The sequence below is a fragment of the Corythoichthys intestinalis genome, chromosome 21, assembly GCF_030265065.1.
Source record: "Corythoichthys intestinalis isolate RoL2023-P3 chromosome 21, ASM3026506v1, whole genome shotgun sequence".
NCBI classification, from domain to species: Eukaryota; Metazoa; Chordata; class Actinopteri; order Syngnathiformes; family Syngnathidae; genus Corythoichthys; species Corythoichthys intestinalis.
The window spans coordinates 7,146,824-7,171,328 of NC_080415.1; the positions used below are offsets into that span (position 1 = coordinate 7,146,824).

General features: G+C 39.3%; 2 protein-coding genes across 3 annotated transcripts in view; one reads left to right on the forward strand and one right to left on the reverse strand.

Annotated features, from left to right (window-relative positions):
• Positions 1 to 4,460: 4,460 nt before the first annotated feature.
• Positions 4,461 to 18,725, forward strand: phf5a (PHD finger protein 5A). The gene is made up of 4 exons (XM_057825664.1): positions 4,461 to 4,755; positions 5,062 to 5,085; positions 5,436 to 5,602; positions 17,549 to 18,725. Exons 1-4 carry the CDS (start codon positions 4,704 to 4,706, stop codon positions 17,636 to 17,638), a joined length of 333 nt encoding a protein of 110 aa, XP_057681647.1. The 5' UTR covers positions 4,461 to 4,703; the 3' UTR covers positions 17,639 to 18,725.
• tefa (TEF transcription factor, PAR bZIP family member a) overlaps positions 17,605 to 24,505 on the reverse strand; it is a 42,535-nt gene continuing 35,634 nt past the window's right edge. Inside the window, exons 4-5 of one of the 2 annotated variants that reach the window (XM_057825662.1) lie at positions 22,475 to 22,686; positions 17,605 to 18,842 (exon numbers count right to left, since the gene is read on the reverse strand). In XM_057825662.1, the coding sequence (XP_057681645.1) occupies positions 18,821 to 18,842; positions 22,475 to 22,686 (234 nt within the window). In that variant the 3' untranslated portion in view covers positions 17,605 to 18,820. The remainder of the gene's footprint in view (positions 18,843 to 22,474; positions 22,687 to 24,505) is intronic. The other variant, XM_057825661.1, reaches the window with a different exon arrangement.

Sequence of the window (24,505 nt, forward strand, 5' to 3'; positions counted from 1 at the left end):
CTGTGAAACATTTTTACAATACCAAGACTGTAGAAGAACAGTATGTAAATGGCAACCCTGCTGCCAGCTCTTTACCGTTATTTTACGCTGAAATTTTTTACAGTGTACAGTAGTATGAAAAATTATCTGAACCTTTTGTAATTTCTCACATTTCTGCATAAAATCAAATGTTATCTGGTCTTTGTCAAGATCACACAGATGAAAAAACAGTGCTTTAACTAAAACCACCCAAACATTTTATAGGTATTCATATTTCAATGAGGATAGTGTGCAAAAAATGACAGAAGGGGGGAAAAATAAGTGAAGTGCTTTGTAGGATCCGAGATTCACTCAGAATTCTCAGATTGATTTTGATTTTCTTGATCTTGCAGTTTTAACTTTGTCAACACACTGCTTACTTCAACCGCAACTCATGTTGTTCTTTCTAAACCAGAAGTTCGGCGCAGACATTTACAAGATGGCGGCGCCCATATTTCGCTCAGGAAACTCGTCTATAGACCCTACTCACATGACGTCACAACCACGCCTCCGCGCCATATTGTCAGTCTACTCGTCGTTTTGACGCATTACCGCTACGTAAATTCCTCCTGTTATGGCGTGTTTTTCTGCTCGTTAACATTAATAATCAAAATGGTGAAGGCGTGTGTGGCGGTTGGTTGCAATAACAGAGAAGATAGACGGAGAGACTTGAAGTTCTACCATATTCCGAGAGACCTGGAGAGGAGAGCGAGATGGACTGCTGCAATTCGACGAGAAAACCGGGCTCCAAACGATTACCACAGATTATGTAGTAGTCATTTTATATCTGGTAAGATGCATTTAATATATATTTAGAGGGTTTTGGGCTGACAACCACAATTAAGATCATTGCGAGGCTAATCGCCGACAACATACAGTTTCAAATTCAAGATGCTTATTTCTTCCACCATCATTAAATTTTGAAAAATATTCATCTGGTACCAAGTGAAAGAAGCTGGCCTCGTCTACGGATCATCAGTTAAACAGGTGTGTCCAAACCTTTTGCAAAGGGGGCCAGATTTGGTGTGGTAAAAATGCGGGGGGGGCTACCTAGGCTGATTTACATAGAACAATATATTTAAACAAATGTTAGCAAGCGCTTCTGTGTGTCACATTTGCTTTATTATTTTTTTTAATTCATAATTTCAACAGTCTCGTCTTTGTGGCGTTCTCTTTCGACACTCGGGCTCTTGCAAAATACTGCTGCTGTGCTAGCTTCAAGTTGCTATAATTTCTCACTGCGTACCTTTCCTGTAATGTTGTCGTACATGTCAGCGTGTCTTGTTATTATCGCGCACATCGAACGCTTTGAAAACAGCGACTGTCTCTTTGCAAATGAGGCAGACACCGTTGTTGTGTGTTTTATTGAAGAAATAGTCCAATATCCACCTATCCTTGAAGCGTCGGCCATCGCAGTCAACTTTTTTATTTTTTGATAGTCGCCATTTTAGAAATCACACAGGGTAATGTTGCTTAGAGTGCTGCTCTTAATGTTTTTCAAAGTTTCGTGAGAATAAGCCGAGTTTCTGTGGAAAAGATAGTTGTAGATATCAGGGTAGCAGATGTCAGGCAGAGAGGGCGAAGACAGCGAGTCGAAAAATATCGATTTAGGCATCAAATATGGATCTGGCGAATGGATAGACTGAAGCTTTTCCACATAACGCCTTTTATGCAACGCATCCAATGAGTTTACAGCGTCTGAAAGCACTGGGGCTGCCATGAATTGCTCTATAAACTGATTGACTAATTGAAACCATTGAGAATAGGGCTAAACAGAGACGGACAATATGGCGGCCGGATACAGCGACACGTCATTCTGTGACGTCGGTGAGTAGGGTCTATTGTTAGTTGGACTAAGTTCATTTTGTCTACACTTATTATGCAGGTTATGCTTTTATATCGTCCCATAGACTTCATTATAATTGTCCTGTCAGCTGCTTCATTCACTGCGCCCCGCCTGCCCGTAGGGGGCTGTGTGACGCCGTTTCATTTATTAGAAGTCGGTGGCAGTGAAACTCTCACACATGCTTTTGCGCACAAGCCGGATTTACATTTAATAAATACGAAAGCTAGACCGCATACTAACAAGAAGGATTGTCTCAGGAGTGATTTGTTCGAGGATTTAAGATAATTATTATATTTTTCGTACCATGCATACATTTTGAAACGTTGTGAAAAAAAAATCAATGGGAGAAATTAGCCGCTCCGGTATTGGCATTATAACTCGCAATATTTTCGTAAAATAACTGCTAACTGTCTGGTTTTTGTCTTTTAACCAAGAATCGAGACTGTTTTACGTCCACATCTATAAAGAATCCAGTGACTTAAGCATTTATTCACAAGAATTTTCACCGGAAAAGCTCTGTTAACATCAGGCGGCTGCTAGCTACATTCACTAACAGAATAGCATTGTACTTCGACATATTTACGTAAAATAAGCACTAACTGCACAGGTTTTTTTGCTTTTAACCAAGAATCGTGACGGTTTTACATCCATATCTATAAAGAATTCAGGGATTTAAGCATTTACTCACCATAATTTTCAACGGAAAAAGCTCTTTGTCTGTGTTTCCACTCAGTCAGCTTTGACGGCCACGCCAACAATGCTGGCTACTACGCCAGCCTTAAGCTCCTAGAGGGCTCCTGGTCCTACACCAAGCCCTACGCGAACAGCAACAAGCAGATCTTCGTCTACTTTGACCCCGTGCACCTTTGGAAGAACATCTACAGCAGCTTTCACAACAACGGCTGTATGGTGCTGCCCAGTTGTCCTGGGGCTGAAGTAAGTGGCCAGCATTATTCACTTTTTAAAAGAGATGAATCAAAACACGTATTTTCCTAAAACAAAAATGTTTTTTAGGAGCCTGAGGGGATGAGGACGGCCCGATTCTGAAGCCTGAAGGTGCTGGCCAGGTGGGAGAACTACAAGTCTGTCAAGGCCGGCTACAAGTTGACCCAGAAGTTGCTGGCGCGCTCTTCGATCGAGTTGCAGAGCGTCGGGCTCATCATGGAAGTCGTCAACGCCAACACGGTCGCCGCACTGAGGCACCTCGTTATGACCACGGGCAAGGAGGAACACAGGGACACGGAGACGGACCGGGCTGTCCTCAAGCGGCCATCTCTCCCCATGGCCAACATGGCGTCCTTCGGAATGTCGCTGTGGGACTCTCTGATGTGCAGGAAGCACAAGAGCACCTGCTGGAGTTCCTAGCGGTCCCTCTTCAATTATTTTGGTGCAAACTCCAAGAATGTGACTTCAGAAGTGAGGAAAAACAAGGCCTTGGAGTGGCCGACCGGCAGGAAAAGGAGCAGAGTCGAGGAGGGCAGAAAGGAGAAGGCGAGGAACAGGGATTTGTACAAGTCGAGGAAGCTGACCAGAAAACGCAAGGTATAGAAAGAGGCTACGTGATTGTCGAAAGACGAGGCACACCACATCGATTATTTGCAGGACTCATACGCATTTTGTATTTATGTTTATTTAGATTTCATACTTCCACGTCAACTTTTGAGATTGTAACTTATCTTAACCTGCACTGTAAAGGAAAATGCTCCACAATTTCATTGACAACTGTATAATGATAATAAAGGGCTATTCTATTCATGATAAGTTGTGATTGTTTATAGAATTTATTAATAGTCTATTTATATAATTATTTATAATTGATTCTGCAGGTTTCCCTAAAGTATTACGTTTATGATGTTAAATTGAATTATTTATTAGCTTTGAAAACAGTAAAAAAACAAAACAAAACAAAAAAGTTGCTATTTTTGGCTAAAACTATTATGATATGTTAAATACTGCTATTGAATCTGAAAATACAGGAGATTAGGGGTGATGTTTGTGCATCTAGTGTGAAATCTGAGAATTTTATAGCCATTTTAAGTTTGATATACTTACATAAGAAATAATTAATCAGGATTTTATAAGAGAACAACTTTGAATTTTTTTGATGCCACTGCTCATGGAGACTCATATATGGCTAAAGTAAGTGCCTGTTTTTGTTTTAGGTCGATAGTAGCTTTGGTTTTGAAAATATTTGAATTTGAAGTTTTTGAAATAGGCCCTGCGCCCCGTGTCATGTCAAGTATTATGAAGTCTACGATCGTCCCTAGCAATGTTGCCTCATAGCCTGTGAAGACATGTGTGTTGATTGTTCATTTCTGTTTAAAAAAAAAAAAAAAAAAAATCAGTTCGCATTTGGTTTTATTTAGTAATAACTGCGTCACTTCCTCCTTCTGAGCCACATCGGTAGAGCCATTCATGTGATATAGCCAGACATAGAAATGAATTATTCTCCAACCGGTAAGGTATGTGGGTTGAAGAATGATGTTTTTATATGTCTAAAAAATTAATAGCGTAAATAACTTAAAACCATCGTGGTTTGACAGGAACGGCTCTGGACAGGAAGTAACGCGAGTTTCGCGCATGCGCAGCAAGAATCGGGGAGTTAGCCGACTGATAACGTTTGAAAGTTTATTGCGTTTAAATAAAGTTTTAAAGTTCTATTATCATGGACTGTATGGTACATGCTTTCAACAGATTTGGTGTGCCTCACATGACCAACTAGTGGTTTAGAATAATGTGTAGTTTAAAATCGTATTCACAGCACCGTCACGGCTCGAGAGGAAGTGACGTATGTTCACGCATGCGCACTAGCAATCCGGCGCAAGCACGTTAGCCAACAATGGCAAAGCATCATCCAGATCTAATTTTCTGTAGAAAACAAGCCGGCGTGGGTATGTTTTATCCTTTCCTGAATCTTACTGGTGCACCTTACCATTTTTTCTTAATGTGCTGTTTTTGCCAAATATGAGTGAGTTAATGCTATGGTATATGGTATATGGTAGCAGTGAAGCATCGACTCCATTGAAATTTAGCTTCGGAGTTAGCATAGCCATGTTGAAGTTCATATATGTATACGATATCACTATATAATTATATTATGTGCACGTTCTGTATATAATTATGCGTAGAATCAAATTGTCTAAATGAAGTGAAATGCGATTGATATGTTGTTTGACTTCTTTGTTTGAACTTTGCAGCCATTGGGAGACTTTGCGAAAAATGTGAGTATTTTTGTTATACTCCCTCTGTGTGTAAACAAGTTAAGTTGTTATAGTTTTCAGCTTGCCACATTAATTATATGATTACTGTGTTTATGAATCGTGTAATTCGGGCCACATTGACATTGTGGTAGTTATTACAACATGAGATTAAATCATTTGCAGGCCAGAAAAAGTATATGAATGAATATATTTATTATTTCATTTATTTGTTGAAACCATATATATTTATTAATTAAATGTAAGTGTATATATATATATATATATATATATATATATATATACAAATTTGCCAATTATACATGTAAAAATTACTCTAGAAAAAGAACAATCATCTACTCTATCCTCTCCAGGCGATGGCAAGTGTGTCATCTGTGATTCCTATGTGAGGCCGTGCACGCTGGTCCGTATTTGTGACGAGTGCAACTACGGCTCCTACCAGGGACGCTGCGTCATCTGCGGAGGACCCGGAGTATCCGACGCCTACTATTGTAAAGAGTGTACCATCCAGGAGAAAGATGTGAGTTGTCCAACATTTCATGCCATCACAAAGCAACAGACATAAGTGGGTAGGGTGGCCAAAAATGTTACTCAAGTCAGAGTAGCATTACCTCAAAAATAATATTACCGTAATTTTTGGAGAATAAGACGCTACCTTTTTTCCTCATTTTAAATCCTGCAGCTTGTAGTCCAGTGTTGCTTATTTGTGGATTTATTTGGGTTGATGGGCAAGACTTCATTTGACAGCAGCGTCATAACACTGCCATAAGACCGTCATAAATCTGGCCTGACACTATCATGGGCATTAATGATTGCTTAAGACATATTTTATTAAGTATCATCCGGCAAATTATGTAAAAAAAAAACTCCATATATGTCCAGCTCAGATCTTTTACATCCATTCAAATTGAGATCATTTTCAGGATGACACAAATTGACACCTTTCATGGCAGTGTTATGTCATAATTTTGATGGTCTTGTGACAGTCTTATGGTGCCACTTTCAAATAAAGTGTTACCAAATACCATAACTAGCAATTAATGAAACAACTGGAAGAATAACTGAAGAAATAATTGGCACAGAACATGAATTTTGATTGTTATTGATATCTGTAGCACTGCAATGCTAATGCTAACTAAATATATGCTATTTGGCATAAAAAGGACTGAGCATCTAGACCAGGGGCCGGGAACCTTTTTGGCTGAGCGAGCCATGAACACCACATATTTTTAAATGTTAGGTTCCCGACCCCTGATCGAGACATTCAAGTAAACCAGGTGGCCATTGAACACGTTAGAGAACACAAGGTATTAGGTATAATACTTGATGGTTTATTAACATGGAATGAACATATAAGCCAATTGAAAAAGAAATTAGCTAGGAGTGTCTCAATTCTTTACAGAGCACAAAACGTACTAGATCACAGGGCCCTTTAAATAATTTACAGTGCACTGTTTTTACCCTATTTGACTTACTGCGCCGAAATTTGGGGCAACACCTACAAATGCCGATTACACGCTCTTTTGGTCCTCCAGAAAAAAGCAATACGGATTATTCATAATGCACAATACACAGCACATACACACGAGTTATTTATTAAATCCAATTTATTGAAGCTGTGTGATTTAATAAATTTCAAAACGGGACAGATGATGTACAAAGCCTCAACTACTAGTCCTTCTAAAAAAATTAACATATTGTGATGAAGTTCATTTTTTGTAATGTACTGATAAACATTAGACTTTCATATATTTTAGATTCATTACACACATCTGAAGTATAGTTCAAGCCTTTTATTGTTTTAATATTGATGATTTTGGCAAAAAAAGTCAAAAACCAAAAATCCCTATCTCAAAAAGTTAGCATATTTCAACTGACCAATACAAAAAAGTGGGTTTTACAAAAAAAAAGTCAACCTTCAATTAATTATATCAGCTATGCACTCAATACTTGGTTGGGAATCCTTTTGCAGAAATGACGGCTTCAATGCGGCGCGGCATGGAGGCAATCAGCCTGTGGCACTGCTGAGGTGTTATGTAGGCCCAGGATGCTTCGATAGCGGCCTTGAGCTCATCCACAGTGTTGGGTCTGGTCTCTCTCAACTTCCTCTTCACAATATTCCACAGATTCTCTATGGGGTTCAGGTCAGGAGAGTTGGCAGGCCAATTGAGCACAGTAATGCCATGGTCAGTAAACCATTTACCAGTGGTTTTGGCATTGTGAGCAGATGCCAGGTCGAGTTGAAAAATGAAATCTTTATCTCCATAAAGCTTTTCAGCAGATGGAAGCCTGAAGTGCTCCAAAATCTCCTGATAGCCAGCTGAATTGACCCTGCCCTTGATAAAACACAGTAGACCAACACCAGCAGCTGACATGGCACCCCAGACCATCACTGACTGTGGGTGCTTGACACTGGACTTCAGGCGTTTTGGCATTTTCTTCTCCCCAGTCTTCCTCCAAACTCTGGCACTTTGATTTCCGCTTCTGCCGCTGTTTCAGGTTCAAAAGTGGCTTGACCTGGGGAATGTGGCACCTGTAGCTAGGCCTGTCGCGATAACAAATTTTAGTGTGCGATAATTATTCTCATAAATTATTGTGATATGCGATATTATTGCCCCCCCCCCCCCCCCAATTTTTTTAAACCAATTTACAATAACACAGTGAGAATACAGTATATATTAATAGATCAAGTATACCCATTTAAACGCGATATTTACTCTTAAATTCAAAAATACTTTTTAAGAAATCACAACTAAAAACAATAGACCATGCCTCTTAAATAAAAAACAACAATATTGATACTGCGCAGAAACACAGAATAAATAAAATGTGTTTAAAAAAATTTTTTTTAAGTTGCACTTAATAACTTAAGCATTTAGGCAAATGAAAACTTTTCCCTTCATAGCTTCTGCAGTGATGTTCCATAGGGATGCAACGATACAGTTAAGTCATGGTTCGGTACGATTTTTGATACGGGGGATACGATTTTCGATCCGATTCAATACATTTAATGCTCTGTAAAAAAAATAATTATATATATATATATATATATATATTTTATTTTTTTGCTAACGAGCAAAAATTAAATTGCCATCATATAAACATGCATTTTAGTGCATAATATTTATGTGCTTACTTCTTACTGATCTGAAAAAAATTTGTATCAAAGTACTGAGAACAATCTTTACTGTTTGTAAAGTGAGGCAGGGCACACTGTTGATTGCTACAGCTCTCTTAGCAGCTAGGTTTACTACATGAGCAAGACATCCTATTTGTGGTCCGAATCCATCTGTGTCATGTACTGAATTAACAATATTTGCAACATTATCTATAGTAACTGGTATGGATTGATTTGGCCTTCTTAACTTCCATTCAGTCATGACAGTTTAGAATTTATCGATGTAGTATATGGACTACGTGTCCCATAAAAACTCTGGGCTCACGTAGCCAATGGCATGGGACGTAGCACATCTAGTTTGCCATTTCATGATATCTAATGCACATCTAGTTTGCCATTTCATGATATCTAGTGTGTAGGCGCATTAAAAAAGTTAGCAAGCGCCGCTGAAGTCACATCTGCTCATTACTACACAACACCAGTATATGACAATCGACTTTCATAAACAGGACGAGTTTGAAGCACAGCGCTCTTCATTTCATTCAGCTGTTCATTGTCAAAGTGAGGTTGTTCGTAGCAGCCAAGTCGGTAACAATGTTTTGGCGGACTTCGTTGTAAATATCCGGCATTGTGCCGAAAAATAGCCGCCCCGCGTGAAATGTCACTCCTGACGGGAGCGCCCACAGGTCAAAAACACCGGCGCGCCATAGATGGCCCACAGTCACTCCGGAGCACTACGTTGAACAATGGGATATAACAGGAACGATTGGCTCCAGCGCTAGTTTTTGCCGGACCTGGAACGAATATGCATTTTGCGCAGTTGGTAACGAGGAATCCGAACTTTTAACAGCACGTCTGCCGCACGCGCGCACACGAGGCGATAAATCGCAGCGGAAAAATTACCGCCTTCATTTTTATTGATCGCGCGATAAATGGAATTATTGCATACTGCGACAGGCTTACCTGCAGCCCATTTCCAGCACACGCCTGTGCACGGTGGCTCTGGATTTTTCTACTCCAGACTCAGTCCACTGTTTCTGCAGGTCCCCCAAGGTCTGGAATCGGCCCTTCTCCACAATCTTTCTCAGGGTGCGGTCACCTCTTCTGGTTGTGCAGCGTTTCCTGCCACACTTTTTCCTTCCCACTGAGGTGCCTTGATATAGCACTCTGGGAACAGCCTATTCACTCAGAAATTGCTTTCTGTGTCTTAGCATCTTTCTTGAGCGTGTCAATGATGGCCTTCTGGACACCAGTCAGGTCGGCAGTCTTGCCCATGACTGCGGTTTTGAGTAATGAACCAGGCTGAGAGTTTTTTAAAGCCTTGGGAATCTTTCGCAGGAGTTTTAAGTTAATTCGTTGATTCAGATGATTAGGTTAGTACAGGGGTAGGGAACCTATGGCTCGCTCGCAGACAAATCTTTAATTATGAAAAAAAAAAAAAAAGTTTCGTCATACACCTTTGCGTATTGCGCGAAACGGCGACAATCACCAGTGACTAGAAAGCCGGTTCGGAGTAATTTTAGTGAAAAAGTGACAAACATACATGTCGTTGTGTCCATCTATTTATCCATCTATCAATCACATAGGCAATGCAGATGAGGCAGAGACACTGTTCAACTACTATTTTGTGGCCGATGTGCGCATGTGCGTGAGATCAGGAAGTAAACGTCCCTCGTTTTCAGCTTCGTTTCCCGCATTGTCAGCTGATTTTAGAAACCCTTTTGAGAAGATGGCAAAAAGAAAAAAAAGCTAGTGCCCCTTTCCCACTGAAACTAGTGGGTCAACGCGCGTTTTTTCCAAGCCGATGCAACCCACTAGCAATTGGCATTTGGCACCTTTCCCATTGACAAAAAAAAAAGCCGTTTCTTTTTTTTCACCCGCCTAACCCCCCGCCCCTCCTCAGTCATGCGTAAGGTTACGTGACGTCACCACGCTAAGACGTGCGTCGACAAGTGCAACTGAATTCTTTCAGTTCAAGGAAGTAAACAATGCAGAGAAACAAGGAAACCTCCTTTCCGTTTGTGTTCTCTGTTTTCATGCTTTTTACTGCCCTCGAATGATCGAAATGCAGCAAAGGATCAACACTCTGCTTATGCTGAGGCAACGTAGACGACGTGAATTCTTCTTTTTTTACTAGCTTTGTTATGAGCATCGACATAACTACGGTTGTGGGGCGTGTTAAATGGGAGGCGACTGGCACGTTGTTATAACGCATCACGTAAAAGCCTACGTCACCACATTGATTAGGGTGTTGACTGTTGACCCAGGGTTTTGCTTTCAAACTGCATGACGACCAGAGCTTGATTGACACGGGTCGAGGCGGGTCGCTGCACCTTTCCCACTGCCACCAAAAGCCGATTGTTAGTGGGTTGACATGGGTTTTTTGGCCAGTGGGAAAGGGGTATAGGAGTATCGTACTTTTCAGCAGGACATTTTCTCTCGCTTTGGATGAGTCAACAGACGTAAGCAGTTCAGCGTGATTGCAAAGTTTTGAGTTGAAAGGGACAACAAGAGGGTAGGATTTATTCAAGTCCTTCACTGAGTTTACTAAAGAAAAAAAAAACTAGCGATGGATAAACTTGTTTCGGTGTGCACTGATGGTGCTTCGTGCATGGTGGGGAAAAACGGGATTCGTGGTGCTTCTTCGCGAACGTGAAAAGAGACGTATCCTATGTTTCTCAACGCCTGCATGAAGCTTAACCCCACCAAGTATCAACCAGACTACAAAGCCATCAGCAAATCATGCAGCACCAGAAGATTAGCAATAGCATAACAATGGTATCAAAAAGAATTCCGAGACAGTCCTTTAAAAGTGTTGAAATTACATAAAATTCACATATTACTTGTATTCTTAGTTGTAAACATATTGTATGGCTCTCACGGGATTGCATTTTAAAATATGTGGTGTTCATGGCTCTCTCAGCCAAAAAGGTTCCCGACCCCTGGGTTAGTAGCTTCCTTAGAGTACTTTTTCATGACATACAATTTTTTTGAGAAAGGGATTTTTGTTTTTTCTTGACTTTTTTGACAAAATCATCAATATTAAAACAATAAAAGGCTTGAACTACTTCAGTTGTGTGTAGGGCTGCAGCTATCGAATATTTTAGTAATCGAGTAATCGACTGAAAATTCTATCGATTAATCAAGTAATCGGATAAATCAAATATATTTTTAGGTGAAGAGCAATTATAAATATACATGAGAAAACAAGACATTTCATCTAATCTTGAACCATTTTCAGTCAATCAATGTTTTTATTTTCGATTTATTGTTGAAAACAGCCAACAATTGCATCTCAGATGTAACTAGAATTTAAAAAAAAAAGACTAATTCAATGCTTTCACTCAAAAAACTTTTAGATCTTATTAATATATTAAAAAAAATATATATATATATATATATATATATATATTAGAGCTGTCCCGACTAGTCGACAGAGTCGACGTCATCGATGACGTAAATCCGTCGACGAGCACAACATCCCGTCGACGGTTAATGAAGGGTTAAAAAAAATATATGCGTGGAAAGTTCAGAATGTCGAATGCTCTGTATGCAAGCGGGGAAAGCGGCACAAAGCCAAAAAAAGCGCACCAGAGTGTCCAGAACATTGACTTATTTCACAGAAACAACGGAGGGTACACTCTTCTGTCCTGTCTCTTCAATGCCAAGCTTGGCTGCACGTCGGCCGTGAATAAACACCTCAAACGCCGTCACCCAGTTTGTAAATTTTTTTTTCATTTTTTGTACACCAGAGGGTGCTGTCGCCTTACTGAATAATAATGTTTCATTGACAATGGGCCTATAAGTGCTATTAGTATTGTCCTTAATGCTAACTGAAAGGTTTATTTCATGTTATGGTTTATTTTATGGTATAGAAAATTATATAAGGTTAAAAGGTCATAAATATATACAGTATATACAGTGATTGCACTCAAGGGAGAGATTGTCAATCATAAGGTAATAAATTAAGGTAAAAGCAATTCATTGATATATAAATAAGGTTTAAAAGGAAAAAGGTGAAAAGTTTTCGTTAATTTCTAATTGTGTTGTTTTATTTGTGTGCACCGTAGCTCTTACAGTGTGATTACATCAAGGATGGAATAAAAGTTGTAAACCATCAGTTTAAGAGACCTTCTTTTCAATCGGGATGCTACACTAGTTAATTCTATCAGCATTTGAACTCATTGTTTATTTGTGATTTATTATTGTTATTTACGTGTTTATTTGTAGTTTAATAAATAATTTAAGTGTTCCAATATGTTTTATGTGAATTGATAAGCGTCAACAAAAATTTCATTGCTAAATTAGTAAACAAAAAAAAAAAAATAATAATTTTTTTAAAAATTATTAGATTAGTCGACTAATCGTAAAAATAGTCGGCTGACTAGTCGGGAGAAAATTAGTCGTTTGGGACAGCCCTAATATATATATATATATATATATATATATATTAGGGCTGTCAAAATTATCGCGTTAGCGGGCGTTAATTATTTTTTTTAATTTAGCACGTTGAAATATTTGACACAATTAACGCACTAGGCCCGCTCAGACAGATTTAAATGTCAGTACAGTGAAAGGCCAACTTGTTAATTGTGTTTTATGGAGTTTTTCCGCCCTCTACTGGCGCTTGGGTGTGACTTGGATATGTTATGTAGCGTAATGTCGCCCTCAGCTGGCGATTCAGTGCAGCTGATTATTTGGGTTTCGGCGCGCTTTTCTGACGTGATTATATGTCGACGCGAACTCACACTAATAGACAGTGCTATTCAGACCAGCTAACGTCCGCATCCAGTATTCAGTGGCAGTTCTCATAGCCCCATCACACTGTTTGTGTCTAATACATGCATCGCTTGTGAGTTATATTCCTCCTTTGTTTATATTCATGAGCATTAGATAGTTATTGATGATGTGTATTTGAATTTGTTCACATATATGGTGAAATGCAGTTACATTGTTAGATGATTGTGAGCTAATTGACTAGTGCTACTGCTCAAATGGACACGTGTGTGTACATTTTATGTTATTTTGTGATTTATGCAAGTTATTGACACATTGCCTTGTTATTTTCAGTTGTACAAAAATACAAGAAATGTGCTTCTGTCAAAAAGAGATGACTTCAGTAAAGCCCATGCAACTTTGCCACACCGTCTGATTTCTTTTTGGAACTTATGTTCGCTATCTGTCAATTTGTGTACTCACACACATTGAGGACAGAATAGGGCTACTAGTTTATTTTTTGATTGAAAATGTTACAAATTTTATTAAAATGAAAAAATTAAGAGGCGTTTTAATATAACATTTCTATAACTTGTACTAATATTCATCTTTTAAGAATTACAAGTCTTTCTATCCATGGATCGCTTTAACAGAATGTTAATAATGTTAATGCCATCTTGTTGATTTATTGTTATAATAAACAAATAGTCCTCATGTACCGTATGTTGAATGTATATATCCATCTTGTCTTATCTTTCCATTCCAACAATAATTTACAGAAAAATATGGCATATTTTATAGATGGTTTGAATTGCGATTAATTAATTTTTAAGCTGTAATTAACTCGATTAAAAATTTTGATCGTTTGACAGCCCTAATATATATATATCTTACCTAAAAATGCCGTTACGCTTGATAACACACATCACTTAAAAGTTAGGATTTTTTTCCCACGTGTTTCAATTTAATTTCTCTTTGTGTCAAGCCATTTTTAAGTTCTAGTTAAGTTTTAAGTTAGTCTACACTGTAAGTCCTGATAGGATTTTGAGTTTTTGCAGTGTTCAAAATAAATGTATGATACAGGCTGTATTGGAGCACATTAGGGACCAGTGCTACTTGGTGTTTTATCCAGCAATGACGACTGAGCTAAAATTGATAGTTAGCATGATTAAGTTTTTTTTTTTTTACACTCTCATCACTCCACAATGCTATGTTACGTTAACGCCTGTATGTAAGACACGTTAGCCACGCATCGACAGTGGTCATAATTAATTGAAACCTAGCCCTCCGCAGGGCTAACGTTACGTGAGCTAGTAGCGACAGTAACGTTAATCTTATTTATTAGCGCTTAGCGCTCTTTATTAGCGCTTAGCGCTCTACTGCTTTAAGATGGCGGCTGTTTACTAACGCTGCTCAGACGTGGCCGAGTCTGTCATTTTGCATCTAGTTCAACATAGATGTGATCTCTACGCATCAGACGCTACCTGTTACCAACTAGCATCGTGCGGGCTAGTATTTAGCAACGTCGGCGTTGTTTGTAGTGGCTCTCGGCTGCAGTAATTTTTTTTTTTTCCCTTCTTCCTCTCCGCACGTGACGCGTTGTCCCGCATTAAAAGTAGTCCGAGCAAAACGTGATGCTTAGAGCTGTCAAAATAAACGATTACTCGAGGTGAATACATTACAGAAAATTATTAACTTTATCACAATATGCTAATTTTTTGAGAAGGACCAGTATGTCCAGCTCAGATCTTTTACATCCATTCAAATTGAGATATTTTTCAGGATGACACAAAATGACGCCTGTCATGGCAGTGTCATCTCATAATAATGATGTGTTGTGACAGTCTTATGGCGCCACTTTTAAATAAAGTGTTACCAAATACCATAACTAGCAATGAATGAAACAACTGGAAGAATAACTGAAGAAATAATTGGCACAGAACATGAATTTTGATTGTTATTGACATCTGTAGCGCTGCAATGCATGCTAGGAGGCATGTTGGACGACAGAAAGCTTCATGGTGGTTCATTTGGTCTTATAACAGTCTTTTCATGCTGCTGTCAAATAAAGTGTTATCGGTTAATATATTTTGGTGTAAATATACCATAATACAGTGAGGACAGCTACGGCTTATAGTCCAGTGCGGCTTATTTATGAACAAATGCTGTTTTCGTGCCAAAGTTAGTGGGTGGCAGCTTAAAGTCAGGTGCGCCTTATAGTGCGAAAAATACGGTAATCAAGTAAAAGTAGTCATCCAAAATTGAGTCCAAGTCCAAGTAAAAAAGTATTTGGTCAGGTGTAAAGAATACTCAAGTAATGAGTAATTGCGTAAATGTTTACATTTTTCAAGAACAATATACAGTATGTGGTACAAGTAGTCACTGGGTTACAAACGACTTCCGTTCCTACACTAGCGACAAATGTTCAGTCTATTTTTTCATGTCTGAGCAGACACAAGCTCCCTGAGGACCACTGTGAGCAACATCAGATGTGTAGCTGTGGCCACACACCAGTATCCAGCATGTTCAAAATCTTGGCTCGTAGCAAATTACATGGCTTATTAAAAGTATGAAATTACAGTAGCAGTTTTTATCTGTTTACTTTTAATATAATTAATGGGTTTGGCCCACTTAAAATGAAAAATACAAAAAAGTCTCACTCAGTTTCACCGCTTATTCTTCTACAGTGGGGCAAATAGGTATTTAGTCAACCACTAATTGTTCTTAAAAGTTCTCCCACTTGAAATTATTAGAGAGGCCTGTAATTGTCAACATGGGTAAACCTCAACCATGAGAGACAGAATGTGGGAAAGAAAAAAAAAAGAAAATCACAGTTTGATTTTTAAAGAATTTGCAAATCATGGTGGAAAATAAGTATTTGGTCAACACCAAAAGTTTATCTCAATACTTTATGTACCCTTTGTTGGCAATAACGGAGGCCAAAGGTTTTCTGCAACTCTTCACAAGCTTTTCACACACTGTTGCTGGTATTTTGGCCCATTCCTCCATGCAGATCTCCTCTGGAGCAGTGATGTTTTGGGGCTGTTGTTGGGCAACACGGACTTTCAACTCCCTCCACAGATTTTCCATGGGGTTGAGATCTGGAGACTGGTTAGGCCACTCCAGGACCTTGAAATGCTTCTCACGAAGCCACTTCTTTGTTGCCCTGGCTGTGTGTTTGGGATCATTGTCATGCAGAAAGACCCAGCCACGTCTCATCTTCAATGCCCTTGCTGATGGAAGGAGATTTTCACTCAAAATCTCTCAATACATGACCCCATTCATTCTTTCCTTTACACAATAAGTCATCCTGGTCCCTTTGCAGAAAAACAGCCCCAAAGCCTGATGTTTCCACCCCCATGCTTCACAGTGGGTATGGTGTTCTTCGGATGCAATTCAGTATTCTTTCTCCTCCAAACACGAGAACCTGTGTTTCTACCGAAAAGTTCTATTTTGGTTTCATCTGACCATAACACATTCTCCCAGTCCTCTTCTGGATCATCCAAATGCTCTCTAGCGAACCGCAGACAGGCCTGGACGTGTACTGGCTTCAGCAGGGGGACACGTCTGGTATTGCAGGATTTGAGTCCCTGGCGGCGCATTGTGTTGCTAATAGTAACCTTTGTTACTGTGGTCCCAGCTCTCTGTAGGTCATTCACTAGGTCCCCCCGTGTGGTTCTGGGATTTTTGCTCACCGTTCTTGTTATCAATTTGACGCCACGGGGTGAGATCTTCCATGGAGCCCCAGATCGAGGGAAATTATCAATGGTCTTGTATGTCTTCCATTTTCTAATAATTGCTCCCACCGTTGATTTCTTTACACCAAGTGGTTTACCTATTGCAGATTCAGTCTTCCCAGCCTAGTGCAGGCCTACAATTTTGTCTCTGTTCTTTGACAGCTCTTTGGTCTTGGCCATAGTGGAGTTTGCAGTGTTACTGACTGAGGTTGTGGACAGGTGTCTTTTATACCGATAATGAGTTAAAACAGGTGCCATTAATACAGGTAACGAGTGGAGCCTCGTTAGAAGAAGTTAGATCTCTTTGACAGCCAGAAATCTTGTTTGTAGGTGACCAAATACTTATTTTCCACTCTAATTTAGAAATAAATTCTTTAAAAATGAAACAAAGTGATTTTCTGTTTTTTTCCCCACATTCTGTCTCTCATGGTTGAGGTTTACCCATGTTGACAATTACAGGCCTCTAATCTTTTCAAGTAGGAGAACTTGCACAATTGGTGGTTGACTAAATACTTATTTGCCCCACTGTACATTCACATATGATTATCATCAGTGGATAATCACTCCACTACCTTTATTGACCTGTTGGAGTCAGAGCGATAGACCGATTTGCCACCCTTAAAAACAGACGGCATTCTTTGATGCTTCCATCTACCAAGTAACTTGCAATTGTAGCCATTTTTTTCCTGTTGTTCTGCTTTATTTAAAAAAAGGCTGAAACAACAACAATAAAAATGATGAATAAATTATCAGCCTTTGTTAGCTGTTTGTGAAGTTTTGTGCTTGTACGCTACATTCACTTACACCCCGTGCATCCCCTTGCGACTAAGCCCCCCCTTCTTAAAACCTAGTGACGCCCGCTGCAGTCAGATTGACACTTTTGTTTCTTTTACAGCGAGATGGCTGTCCTAAAATTGTAAATTTGGGAAGCTCCAAGACAGATTTGTTCTACGAGAGGAAGAAGTACGGCTTCAAGAAGAGGTGAAGACCCTGCGACCGGTCTTCATTTTCAGTCTTGTTCGTGGCAACTATTTTGTTTATTGCCCTGATTTGTGTAATGATTTCAATAAAAGATCTTTTATATTCCAGTCTTGATGCTGTCTACTGTATTTTAATATCTTCATCTGTGGTTTATTTTGTGTATCGTAAACAAGTACTCATGGATTTTTTCAACAAGATTTTATTTATACACCATGTATGTACATGAGGCAACACACTGAAAAAGTCAAAGCAGTTTTTACAAAGATGAGGCCATAAAAGTTAAAAGAAACCTTAACAGTTGACTTATTTCAGAAAGGCAGCAAGATATGCAATCTGCACTGTCGCAGAAAGCATGAGAACGTATACCGGGTCAGGAAGCCCAATAATCCAAATCAACCTGACAGTACACTGATATAAAGTGTGAGAACTCCATGGAAATAAAGACAAAAGTGTGAGGCATTGACCTTTTTCATCTATAAAATATCAAGACTCAAGTTTTCCTTTCACTAAATGATGTTTTGTACTTCATGGAATAGTTAAAGGAAGCACAGTAGTATGGACTAAAAACCAAAAAAATAGGACATTTAAAATGGAGTATGCGTCAAAAATGCAAAATACCTTATGAAAGTCGGGTTCACAATGAAATATTCACATGTTTGAACATTTGCTTAAAAAGCAAGCATGCCAAGCATCTTATTTTACTATGAATTTGATAGCCAAAGCAAGAGAGAACTGGGAGTGAAATAAGGCTGAACAAGTACTATGATACACAACTATTTACATGACATTCTTTGAATTGTAAATGCCACACATATCATTCAGAGACATAAGTACACATGAGCAAGACAATGTCATTCCCTGAAGAGATTTCAGTATTTAACACCTGTTTAAATATGAAAAACAAATATAGGCGACATTTTTCTTAAACCTTGAAGCAACCCGGAAATAATGCGACATCTTACTATAACAATCGCTACATAAGGTAACTCATCTTCTTCAAAAAGACGTACAAATAATACAAGCCTATTATTATATCATCCATAAAATAGGAACTCTTATAACCAAGATGATAAAAACAAAGAACATGAAAAGCACTTGAGCTATAACTGCATTGCTCTGCTCCTCTTCATCTTTTTCACCGTTTGATTTATTTATTCTTATTTGAGAAAAATAAATCAAGCCTTGCCTATTTGTCTTCTGGCACCGCACTTGAAAGAGAAGAAAAAAAAAAAAGGATGAGTGAGACATTGTTGCATCCTGTGTGGTGACTTGGAAGAGTTTACAAGGCGACCGCAGCAGGAAATGACACACTCCCGAGGGTATGCATACTAGTGTTGCACCGATAACTTTTTTTTTTTTTTGGGGGGGGGGGGGGGGGGGGCTGTGTGGTGGGTGGGTAGAGAAGCCAAAATTACGACTCAAGTCGGAATAGTGTTATTTCAAAAGAATATTAGTCAAGTATAAGTAGTTTCTAAAAAATGTACTCTTGTACAAGTTAAAAAAAAGTATTTAGTGAAAAGAGTGCTCAAGTAATGAGTAACCACTTGCAAATGTCTTTTTTTTTGCTTTTTAACTTTTTTTTTTTCTCAGCACATCATCTACAGTGATCCCTTTTTACCCTCAGTCCATCGCAGGTTTTTTTTCCCCACTCTAAAAATTTATTTAAATACATGTAGATACATTTGTATACATGTACAAATCATTGTTTTCTTTTATGTATTTACAGTGGGGCGAATAAGTATTTAGTCAACCACTAATTGTGCAAGTTCTCCCACTTGAAAATATTAGAGAGGCCTGCTATTGTCAACATGGGTAAACCTCAACCATGAGAGACAGAATGTGGAAAAAACAAAATCACATTGTTTGATTTTCAAAGCACCATTGATTTGCAAATCATGGTGGAAAATAAGTATTTGTTCAATACCAAAAGTTCATCTCAATACTTTGTTATGTACCCTTTGTTGGCAATAACGGAGACCAAATGTTTTCTGTAACTCTTCACAAGCTTTTCACACACTGTTGCTGGTATTTTGACCCATTGCTAGATCTCTTCTAGAGAAGTGACGTTTTGGGGCTGTCGTTGGGCAACACGGACTTTCAACTCCCTCCACAGATTTTCTATGGGGTTGAGAACTGGAGACTGGCTAGGCCACTCCAGGACCTTGAAATGCTTCTCACGAAGCCACTCCTTTGTTGCCCCAGCTGTGTGTTTGGGCTCATTGTCATGCTGAAAGACCCAGCCACATCTCATCTTCAACGCCCTTGCTGATGGAAGGAGATTTTCACTCAAAATCTCTGGATACATGGCCCCATTAATTTGTTCCTTTACACAGATCAGTTGCCCTGGTCCCTTTGCAGAAAAACAGCCCCAAAGCATGATGTTTCCACCCCCATGCTTCACAGTGGGTATGGTGTTCTTCGGATGCAATTTAGTATTCTTTCTCCTTCAAACACGAGAACCTGTGTTTCTACCAAAAAGTTCTATTTTGGTTTCATCTGACCATAACACATTCTCCCAGTCCTCTTCTGGAACATCCAAATGCTCTCGAGCAAACCGCAGACGGGCGTGGACGTGTACTTTCTTCAGCAGGGGGACACGCCTGGCAGTGCAGGATTTGAGTCCCTGGCGGCGCATTGTGTTACTGACTTTGTTATTGCCTTTGTTACTGTGTTACCAGCTCTCTGAAGGTCCCCCCGTGTGGTTGTGGGATTTTTGCTCACCGTTCTTGTTGTAATTTTGACGCCACGGGGTGAGATCTTGCATGGGGCCCCAGATCGAGGGAGATTATCAGTGGTCTTGTATGTCTTCCATTTTTTAATAATTGCTCCCACAGTTGATTTCTTTACACCAAGCGTTTTACCTATTGCAGATAGTCTTCCCAGCCTTGTGTAGGTCTACAATTTTGTCTCTGGTGTCCTTCGACAGCTCTTTGGTCTTGGCCATAGTAGAGTGGAGTGTGACTGACTGAGTTTGTGGACAGGTGTCTTTTATACCGATAATGAGTTACAACAGATCCCATTATCAAAAGTGGAGGAAGTAAATAGCTTGTAAAAAGTTTGAATTATGGAAAGCTGAACAACTTCATGTTTAGTGAGGACAGAAAATGTCTTATTAATAAAGTAAAGTAAAAAATAAGGTACTATTTATGCAACTTAAAAAAATAAAAAGGACTGGAGACAAAGTGGCGGAACAGACTCCGGCATCGTAAAGTCCAAATCAAAGTCGACTACGTTGTGACCTGGCGACTACCTATATAAGGGTACAAGGGCGGAAAAAGGGAAAAAGCGTGTCCTTTTTGTATCACTTTCTAATGCTGTTAAATCTGAAAACATTAAAGTATGAAAAAAAAGTATATAGGCCGCAAATATCAGCTGACAAAATTGGCTGTGGATATCGGCAATCGGCTGAATTTTTTTTTTTTTTATATATCAGTATCGGCATCCTATAATCCCATATCGGTCGACCTCTAATCATCAGCCTTTACAAATGCTTATGACAGATGTCATTTAGGGTCTTCCGGCAAATGATCTCACTTTGAATGGATGTAATAGATCCGAGGTTAGATGGACTTAGATGGAGTTTGTGAGAAAATTTGCCAGATGACTTAATGACATCTGTCATAAGCATGCATTAATGCCCATGACAGTTATGTCATAATTATGACGGTCTTATGATGCCACTGTCAAATAAAGTGTTACCTATTAACCCCAATAAATCAACATATTAGCCATAGTATTCAAAATGAGGGAAAAAAGTAGCAGCTTAAAGTCCGGAAATTACGGTATTTGGAGATTTAGGGGTACTTAATAGGTTAATTCCGACTGACGCGGAAATTCGGGTCACGTCGCCAGGAACAGAACTAATTTGTAACCGGGAGACAACCTGTAGTTGATTTTTACAGCGCTTTAAACATGCCAAATAACTGAAGAAGCCGGCGTGATCATAGGACTTCTGACTGCAAACTTGTGTCTTGATGTGACTGTATTGTTACATATGATTGGCATCACGAAGTCATGTGATTATTGTGGCGACATCTCATTGGTTGAACTTGTCAAGCCACCGAGGGCATTTGCGGAAAAAAACCCCCGTAAAACCTGATATGTAGAATAAACTGTAACAACTATAGTGTAGCCCAAAATAAAAGTGGAAGAGAGAATCGTGTTTCTTCTTTGCAAATCTACTCAAGTAAAAAGTATGACATGGTAAAACTACTCTTATAAGTATATTTTTCTCAAACAGTTACACAAGTAAATGTAACGCCTTACTACCCACCTCAGGAAAAAAAAACATTTTCTTTTAACACTAAATGACTGCATATTCACTTGAATGTAATGTAATTGACGTCACTAGAGGTCCAATTAATTTGAAGTGGGAGGACTAGCAGCGAATCATTAAACGTCTACTAGGGTTAAACTAGTTTGTGGGAAGGTGCAACTTATTTTTTACCTGATTGGCTGACATTTAGAATACTAGACGTCTAATTCCTTTGAAGTGGGATGGCTGGCAGCGAATGCTGAACGTTTACTAGTGATAAACTCAATGAAATTCACAGAAGAGGAGGATTGGACGCCAATCGTCATCTCGGGAAGGTGACAAGCATTTGGAAACAATCTCAAAGAGTACATATTGCAAAGCCGGATACCGATGAGGTCATTTTAGTGCCCTGTCAGTACCGGTACTAGTATCGGCGCAACACTATGACGTACTGACTCTCCACTTAGCACGTGTGTTAGGCTGTTTCGGCTATTCATCAGTACGGCCAACAAAAGATTCTGAATCAAGTCTCTTGACGCTGACTGCCGGCTACACGGAAGTCAATGACAATTTTCAGTCCCTTACAATTTCCCGAACTTGGCCTCGTAGCTTCCCGCGATGTTCTTGTAGCGGCTGCACTCCTTGCGCAAGTCGGCCACTTCCATCCTCAGCGCGGAGTTCTCGCGCTCCAGGAACGCCGCCCGCACGGTGATCTGGTTCTCCTTTAGCCTGCGGGCGTCACGTGAGCGTTTGGCGGCCATGTTGTTCTTATTTCGCCTCTGCCAGTACTTCTCATCCTGAAAGTGGAAAAGAGGAAGCACAGCTTTAGATCATTCACCCACACAACACCATGATTTACAAGAATATTTTTGTGGAGGGTGCATGTCAGCCGGAGCAAGAACCACTCAATATTTTATAACTGATTGATAAAAAAAATGGCCTCAATAATTAGTTAATGTGATTTAAAATTTGAAGGATTCCAAAAACGTAAAAAGGATTCAACGGATTACAGCAGGGTTGCCGATTACGTCGATTGCAACGCTAGTGTAAGTAGCTTGCGGCATCAAAAAAGTCCACTTTTAACCTATGAGTAACCACCCACCCACCGCCCTTTTGAGCTCATTATTGTCAACTGTGCACCCCACAGTCAGTCGAAAGACACCACAGAAAAAATAGTTGAGCTCAACAAGGCTGGAAAAGGCTATGGGACAATTGGAAAGCAGCTTGGTGAGAATAAATCAACAGTTGTAACAATTGTCAGAAAATGGAAAAGGCTAAACATGACTGATCATCTACCTCGGACTGGGGCTCCATGTAAAATCTCTCCTCGTGGGGCATCACTCATGATGAGAAAAGTGAGGGTTCATCGTAGAACTACATGGCAGGAGCTGGTCAATGACCTTAAGAGAGCTGGATACACAGTTTCAAAGGATACTGTCAGCAGACCACTACGGTGCAATGGTTTAAAATCACGCATTGCACAGAAGGTCCCCCTGTTCAAGCCAGTACATGTGAAGGCCCATCTGAAGTTTGCCAGGGACCATCTGAATGATGCAGAGGGGTCATGAGAGAAAGATATGTGGTCAGATGAGACCAAAGTAGATTTTTTTTTTTGTCCGAACTTTACTCATTGTGTGTGGAGTAAAGAATGATGAGGTTAATCCCAAGAACACCATCCCCACTGTGAAGTATGGGGGTGGAAACCTCATGCTTTGCGGCTGCTTTTCGGCAAGGGGGATGGGACGACAACTGTATAAAGCAGAGGATGAAAGGTGAAATGTATCGTCAGATTTTGAGGCACAATTTTGTGTGCGAAACTTTGTGTTTCTGAACGGTAGCCCCGAAACCTGAGAGATTTAGAGAAGATTTGTGTGGAGGAATGGGCCAAAATCCCTGTTTCCATAAGTGAACACCTGGTGAAGAACTACAGAAAGTGTCTGACCTCTGTAATTGCAAACAATGGCTTCTGCACTAAATATTAGCAGATTTTCTCAGGGGTACAAATACTTATGAACTCTGATAAATTACAGATAAATTATTTTTAAAAATCATACAATGTGATTTCTGGATTTTTTTCCCAGATTATGTCTCTGAGTGGAAATGCATCAATAATTGAAATTTCAGACCTCTAACTATTTTATAAGTGGGTGAAAAACTACTGCTCCATTATGTGTATGTATACTGTATATATATATGTTGTTGTTTTTTTTTCTAATGTACACAGTTATTTTTAATTATGTTGTGTGAGCAACATATGAGGATAAGTTGCTCACACAACATAATTAACTATGTACAGGTAGTCCCCGTGTTACGACGCACTCTACTTAGATGATTTGGACTTTACAACGCCGGAGTCTCGTCCGCCATTTTGTCTCCAGTTGTTTTTTTGTGTGTGTTTGTTTTAGTCGCATAAACAGTATCTTATTGTACCTCACAGTATCTTATTTTTCTACTTTATTAATATGACATGTTCTGTCCTCACTAAACGTGAAGTTGTTCAGCTTTACAGACATCAAACAAGGCAATTGTGATTTTTGAAGCTTTTTACTTCCTTCACTTTTGACAATTTGTAAAACCTTTGATTTAGGAGAATTTTAAAAACCTGTGAAAAGACAA